Source organism: Halyomorpha halys, unplaced genomic scaffold (assembly GCF_000696795.3).
Source record: "Halyomorpha halys isolate HHAL.00 unplaced genomic scaffold, Hhal_1.1 Scaffold1017.1, whole genome shotgun sequence".
Classification (NCBI taxonomy): Eukaryota; Metazoa; Arthropoda; class Insecta; order Hemiptera; family Pentatomidae; genus Halyomorpha; species Halyomorpha halys.
The window spans coordinates 337,756-345,768 of record NW_027107632.1 but is presented as its reverse complement, the minus strand read 5'-3'; the positions used below and the strand labels follow the sequence as shown (position 1 = coordinate 345,768).

Genomic DNA, 8,013 nt, shown 5'->3' with positions numbered 1-8,013 from the left:
GGGAAGTCTACTTGTTAATTGGTGAGTCTGATGTTGGAAAAATTGTGAGAATTGGTAGGCTGCGCTGGGCAGGCGATTTGGCAAGGAAGGGAACTCAAATGTTTGGAGATTCCTTTCATTGGACTTCGAAAGTGCCCAAGTTTCCGAGGCGTAGATCAGCACTGGTTGAATTAACATTTTATACAATCTAGTTTTCTTGGATTTTGAAAGTGAGCTACTACCAAAGAGCCGACACAGTCCAAAAAACACCTATTGGCTGATGCTATTCATCTCCTTATCTCTGCTGAAACGTTATTGGTGGTATTAACTTGTGATCCGAGGTACACAAACTCCTCAACTTGTTCGAAAGAGTAATTACCAATTTGGACAAAATTTTCGGTAAAACCTCTTTCTTGACCAACTATCATATATTTGGTTTTTTGGTATTAATAACAAGTCTCAGCTTCCTGGCAGCATCATCAAGGGCAAGAAAGGCCTCTTCCACAACAGCTTTTGATATCCCAATAATGTTGATATCATCTGCATATCCCAGGATTTGTACAATATGATTAAAAATGGTTCCACTGGTCTGAACCTTTGATTCTCAAATAACGTTTTCCAGACCAATATTGAATAACAGACAGGCTAGGGAATCTCCCTGTCGAACGCCATTTTGAGAGGTAAATGCTTCAGACAGATCTCCTTGAATCTGCACCATACATTCAGTATTGCTCATTGTAACTTTCACAAGACGGATGAGCTTAACAGGTACATTAAGGTCTTTCATTGCCTGATACAGGGCAGTTGGAGGCTCCATCGCCCGGTCATTGCACCGCAGATAGTTCCTGGCCCTCCAGGTTAGGGGAATAATACATAAAAGCTGATGTAGAAGAGGTCTTTCTTGCCCTTGATGATGCTGCCAGGAAGCTGAGACTTGTTATTAATACCAAAAAACCAAATATATGATAGCTGGTCAAGAAAGAGGTTTTAATGAAAATTTTGTCCAAATTGGTAATTACTCTTTCGAACAAGTTGAGGAGTTTGTGTACCTCGGATCACAAGTTAATACCACCAATAACGTTTCAGCAGAGATAAGGAGATGAATAGCATCAGCCAATAGGTGTTTTTTGGACTGTGTCGGCTCTTTGGTAGTAGCTCACTTTCAAAATCCAAGAAAACTAGATTGTATAAAATGTTAGTTCAACCAGTGCTGATCTACGCCTCGGAAATTTGGGCACTTTCGAAGTCCAATGAAAGGAATCTCCAAACATTTGAGAGAAAAATACTCAGATGCATGTAAGGCCCAGTAGTTTTATGTAATGTGAATATATATATTTGAGAAGATACACTAACACTCACAAATTTACACTATTAACAGGACACTACATTCACCCTAACATTACAGACCAAGGTCACTTACAGCACACACCCTAGGGTCACCTCTCCTTGGTAGCTGCCCCAAATGGGGGAGTGTGTCAGGATCCTCTGAGGAAGCAGCCCCTCCAGTGACTCGGGGGCAGCTGGCTGATAACCAGCTCCTTTTAAATCATCTTATCAGGAAACCTCAACATATAGAAGCCAGACTGTCTACAAGGAAACAACATAGCACCCATCTTTTGGACTTCACTTTTGGATCGTGGAATATCTTAACATTATGTAGACCCAGAGCAACTACACTACTCTTAGATTAAATAGACCGATACGGAATTGGCATTTTTGCACTTCAGGAAAAATAAAAAAAAGTTAAAAAAAAATAGAAGATAACATTCCATTGAAAGTTTAAAAAATCCTGATTTCAAAATCTTAGTTTATTTTGTCACATTTACCAATATTTACAATTTTTCTTTTATTAAATTTTTCTCCATAAAATGAGGATGTAAAAAAAGTCCTATCCGATTTTCTGTAAAATCTTCTCAAATATATATATTCACATTACATAAAATAGTTAATTCACAAACTATTCTATATGGTGCTCCACTACCTGGTAAGATGTTTGAAGATCTTGTCAAACTCATATTCTAAAAAAACTTGAACTTTTCTTACTGAAGAAATCCTTTATTGCTGACTCCACCTCTTCATGAGTTTTGAAATTCTTTACAATCACAAAATAATCCAGTAAATAAAAAAAGTGATGGGAGTAAATCTGGCGAACATGAAAGAGAACTTATTATTGGGTCCATTAGACATATTTGGGGTTTGGTTTTGCTGTGGTACAAGATATTGCCTTTCTAGTTCACTTTGGCAGAATATTTCACCTGTAAACACATTTAGTTAGCCATAATCTGTCTATTTGAGGACGATAGACTACCTTAGTGATCATTTATTAACATTAAACAGTTTAAAGTGAACTATTCCTTGCCAATACCATTTGCAAAGTGGAGCCTTTTGGTGCAATCCAGCTTTTGCATTGTAACTGAAATTTTTACTGCACTCAGCCATCTCTTTTTTAAACTTGTGTTTTTATAGAAATTCAATTTTTTTCCCTCTGTAATTATCCTGTCTAAAAAAGGGGTATTCCTTTGCCAGGAAAGCGATGAGGCACAGATGGAAAGCCGCTGTAATTCTGTGGAATTATGGAAGACCCATACTCCTCATTTTTTTTTTCCTTTTCAAGAGTATGATAGTGACTTTCAATTCTTGCATGAGAATTGTTCAGCAAATCCACTTAAAGTTTGGTGAGGACTGCTCTCCACTACTTCTTTAGGACATTACAGGTAGACAGGACAGTGCAATAATTAATTGGTGCCATTTTTCCCTCCAAGGACGTCTTCATAGCAGCATTTTATGAAAGCAAGCCTAAATCTATATGACACTTATTAAACCATTACTCACATATGGCTGTGAGAGATGGACTCTAACCAAAGCTCTATAATGATTTCAACTCAGATTTGAAAGCAAGATTCTACAATGCATATTTGGAAGTATCCAAGAAATCCACAAATTAGGGAAGAAAACATATAAAATCTAAGACCTGGATTTGTGCCATTACATTAGACTTGCAAGACTATGCTGGACAGGTCATGTATGCCGATGTACAATAATATAACACCACAGAGAGTTTTAAATAAAGCTTTCTAAAGAAACAGACCATGTTCACCAACAAGTGGGAAGACCATGATTGTACTGGCTGGATTGTGTAGCTGCCGAAGTTTCTGAAATTGGGATTTCACAGCCATTAACAGAGAAAAATGGAGATCTATGCTGGAACTAGCTAAGTCTCAAATGATTGAGGTGTAGCCTGATAAATAATAATTATTTAGGAAGTGACCATCTAGCACCTCTGATCTACCTGAATGAAATCACCTTTGAAATGAGTCAGAAAGGCTGAAAGTGCAGGTACAAGATTTTCCATCCTCTGTCATACTAGGATACATGTTTCATTACATAAACATGTTTTGAGCTGTATTACTTGCATTGATACTATACTTAAATTCAAACAGCATGCTCCTTTCAACTCAAATGCTCCTTTGTCACTTCCATGTGAATACTGAATTACTATGGAGGATAATTTTGTTCTGTGAACTAATTTGTACTATTTGAAAATAAACATAAAAAACAAAAACATTTTATTCTGTCTATTTATAAAACAGACAGAACTTTATTTAGATTGGTCCCATTCTGTTTTCACATATATCTTGAACCATTGAAATCAAAGTACAATCCTAGCTCTCAAACTTCCCCTAAAAAATGTTTTGTTCATGACTCTCTTAAACTGCTCTTCTTAAAATTTCACAAAACTTGGAATCTACTATTAATAATCAAATTTTATTCATGCTAATTCTTCTGGACTCACCTAGAGCTTCCATAACTGTTAACTTCAAATCCAAACACATTTGTAAAAGTAATTATTTCAAGAAACCAAACTTATACTTTTCATTACTATCCTGTTTCTTAATGCCTATTTTTACTTCATGGTAATAGAACTGTTGAAAAATCGAATAAATTTCGACAACCTGTCATCTCTGTGAAGTTATGAAAGCCCAAGATTGTTCAAGAGCTATTGGTCACTCAATTTGACCATTACATCCTAGGTTTGTCCCTTCTCTTCTTATATCACATAAATTAGTTCATCAAAAAACTTCTTGGGAAACTGAGCATCTATCTTTCCAGTGATGTGTTTCAGTATAATTTGCAAACTTTTAATGATTCATACAATCAATATTCCATTTCATTCTTGATGACTTTGACCAAATTTTAACTTACATAGAAAAATCTTTAAATAATATCTGACCAAAACTTCAATTGAAAAAAACAAAACAGACATCCTAAAAAGATAAAAAAAACTTTGACTAAGAAGAGCCTTAACTGCATCCATCACCTTCTTCTATCTGAAAACCAAGCTCTTAGATAACTTTTTAAATTATCTTCACATTAGTTACTGTTGGGCTGCTTATGTCAGTCTGGAGACCACATTAAAATAGTTCCTCAATCACATCTCATGGGCTAGGCTAGGTTATATATATCCTTCCTTTTCTCTTATTATCATACTAGGGTTTTCCAACATAGTTTATATGATTCCAATATACATCAGATCATAGTGCATGTTCGCTTTAAATCTTCGATTAGGTTCCACTTTTTAATATTAAGGCTCATTACAATTATTACATTGTGGTCTTTTTTTATTCTACAATGGAATATTTCAAATCTCAATTGAAGACTTCACTTCCCCACATTAATGAATTTCTGACAAATGTCTTTCTTTGCTTTAACTAATTTATTTAAAGGCCAGCAGTTAATGGGTTTCTGCTATGTGCATCATATTTTATTTCTAAATCTTTATTTTGGTTAACTTTCTTCAAGATTAGAAAACATTTATTATAATATGGGCAAAAGATTTGTACAGTATGTTAAATAACAGCATTATTCTCATGATTATAATTAATTGTTATTAGATAGATATGGTGTTACGCAAGATCATTCTGATGGCTAAAATACTTTTTATTCATAAATCATTTGGAGCTCTTGCCTGAATCAGTTAATCTTTGACATCATAGTCATAAGCAACTAATAATTGATAAATACACATTAATCAATTAAACTAAACAATTACATTTTGTTCACTTTATCTTAATTATTTTTTAAGAGTAATTTCTAATACCACCTGAATTCTATTCTATGAAACTTCTGTACTAGATATAAATGTCTTATTAATTTCTACTATTCCACCTTACTTTTCTTTATTTTTTACCTCTTAGAAAACCAATTTTAAAAATCAGTAGGAGTATACATAGTGACTCATAATGTAATGGCATCATAAGGATGAAGAGTGATACATTGATAATAACTTGAATAGTAACTGATTTTTGAGAAAATGAGGCACAGTTTACACATACTGAGCACACCTTTGGTGAGTCCCTTATCTATAGATAGGGAGGAACTGAGTGATAAGTAATTTAAAATTAAATATAAATGACATAAAAACTATTTATAAAACTGGAACTAATTACCCTAGCAAATCAAAACGTTAGATCAATGATTATTTTTTTTCAAAATCACTGAAAATATATACATATTTAATGCCTTTTTTTATGAGAAAAAAAATAGTTTTCAGAAGACTAACTGAATTATCATTCATATTTATTCTGAGTACATATTTATTTGATGTTTTATAGCTTGGATAATTTATAACAATAAAATAACATACAAATGTATTTAATTTACACAATTAAAACAAAGTTTTGAGAAATTGAAGAATTATTTTTCTAAATGAATCTATAATTATTTCAATGAAACTTGAATGGACAACTAATTTATGGTTTTCACAAGTATAAAAAGAAAATATTTTATCTTGTTAGATTACATAAAAATAATAAATATATATTTATTAATTTTGGTAGAAAAGGTTTATATAATTGATAAAATATTTATGATTATCAATATTATAAAAAGAAAATAAGTATTTTTAGGTATTTTCAATATTAAAATATTTTATTTAGTCATAGCATTGTAGATAATCATGACTAAGTGATTGCAATACTTTTTACAAATAATCCTAATCTTATCAGTTTCACTTTTTTTTTTTCAAGTAAAGATTAGATGGGAAAGGTAGGGCTTTGGGACTCAACAATGTTCAGGGGCACGCATGCAGATCTCACCATGCATTTGTTACTTATTGTAATATCCTTGTTTTATTCAGTGAATTCTTTAACTGAAGTTAGTAATAATAGTAGTACAACAGTTAGTCCACCAGTTTCAAACAAAACATCCAGTACCCCAGCAATACCTCATTTACTTAATGAAAAAGTCAGTGCAGCTACAGTTACAAGTACTGAGAGAGCAACTATAGAAACCAGAAAGGAAATAGAAGCAGATATAAAAGAAAACCTGATTAGAAAATTAAATAAGCCTCCAGGTATTTTTTCTTTAAGTTGATTTTACTTGTATAATTTCTTTACTTAATATGTGTAAATATAAAACTTAAACATAAATATCAAGGAATCATAAATATAAGAATATTATATACCTGTAATATTGATTTATTTATTTTCAGAAGTTATACAAATACATTTCAAAATATTTTTTTCAAGTGAGGCTCAAGCACCAAATCTTCAAGCCATGAAGGCTTATTGAAATAAAGAATAAAATAGAAAATAAGCACTTATTGCTGATTAAAAATATTTATTATGTAAATTTTCTTGCTAATATATATCTAAATTTCGGAATAACATAATCGGAAAATATTAAGATATTTGATATAACAAATACTAAATAAAAACATTACTAGAAAAAATAATTCTTTATTATTAAATAAAAAATAGAAATAGTAAATTTATTTTATATATTATATATTAATATCTTTTATATATTTATTCCACATTTTACCAAATTTGTAGATCATTTGTCTTGAAAAGCTCTCACCTTTATCAATCTTGTGATATTAAAGTTGAATTTTTAACAAAATTGTGTGGTATATGTGTATAATCTACCTTTTATGACCACATCAATTGGGTATATTTTTTTGCTTAAACGTGAATTTGGTTTTATCACCATAGTTAGCATATTTGTCCTGTTTTTCTGAATTTAAATAATTTGTCTACTATAACTTTTTCTGATCTATGTGTACAGCTTCTATTTTTTACAGCCTTCAAGTCTCAGTTTAGCCACCATCTTCTGTAAACTCGCTCTCCAACTATCACTCATTTAGGACTTTTTTCGATGTTTTTACAGATATTCTTAGAGACAGTTGCTAAACTAACTTCTTACTCAATTGTAATTACATTATTTCACTAAGCTTACTGTTTTTTTTTAATTTCAGTTAATGCTTACACATTTATAATGTTGGCATTAAATCAATGAATTTTATCTCTCGTCTCTTTCTGTCTGTATATTTTATCACAAAGTTATAAGGTCCAGTCCTGTCAGAATTAATCACTTACCCACATCCCTCCCGCTGTCTTCCCTTTCTAATGACTCATTCTATGAACACATTCTGAGTGTTATTGGTCTTTCTGTTGATAAGCCCTTGTATTATCATCCTTGGATTATAATCTTGGCTTCTTCTACAAACATGGGGCTAAATCGGTTCAGCTAATGTTTTATATCTTGTTCATCCATTTCTTTATAAATTTTAATAGAAAGGTGTGCTATTTTGGAAATAAGGGTTCTCTCTTCTCCTTCCTATTTAAGTTCTAAATTTGATTTTAGAGACCTGGTTAGCTTTGTTTGTTGTTAATTTCAGTTGGTCTACTTTGTCTGGTCTTTGATAACCTCTGAATTTTACTATATATAGTTGAATTTATCTGCAACCCATTGAAAAAACAAGAATTTTTTCATTAAAGTGTTCACTTCCATTCCTTAAGAAAGTTCTTTAGGTTACACAGTTGGAGTTTATAAGATGTTTTTATAAAATTACATGGTAGTTTTAGCCAATATTTTTCCTCCATATTTAATAGGTTTAGGAGCAGTTATATTTTCTCCAAGTTATATCATCATTATTACCCTGTAAAAGTGATAGAACAGGCAGGGTTTATGGTGTAATATGCACTAAAGTGACTTCTACTAATTTACTAGTTCTACTGATCTATTAATTCTTCT

The 8,013-nt window shown here is 31.7% G+C and overlaps 2 protein-coding genes across 4 annotated transcripts in view; one reads left to right on the top strand and one right to left on the bottom strand.

Moving 5' to 3' along the window:
• LOC106687843 (platelet endothelial aggregation receptor 1) overlaps positions 1-5,325 on the bottom strand; it is a 10,534-nt gene extending 5,209 nt beyond the window's left edge. For 2 of the 3 annotated variants that reach the window (XM_014431984.2, XM_014431985.2), the window contains exon 1: positions 5,168-5,325. In XM_014431984.2, the coding sequence (XP_014287470.1) occupies positions 5,168-5,234 (67 nt within the window). In that variant the 5' untranslated portion in view covers positions 5,235-5,325. Of the gene's footprint in view, positions 1-5,080; positions 5,139-5,167 lie in introns of those variants that run through there. The other variant, XM_014431986.3, reaches the window with a different exon arrangement.
• Positions 5,326-6,015: 690 nt separating this feature from the next.
• The window catches only part of LOC106687850 (prion-like-(Q/N-rich) domain-bearing protein 25), a 9,706-nt gene continuing 7,708 nt past the window's right edge, over positions 6,016-8,013 (top strand). The window contains exon 1 of the mRNA XM_014431995.3: positions 6,016-6,331. Within this exon, the coding sequence (XP_014287481.1) occupies positions 6,016-6,331 (316 nt within the window). The remainder of the gene's footprint in view (positions 6,332-8,013) is intronic.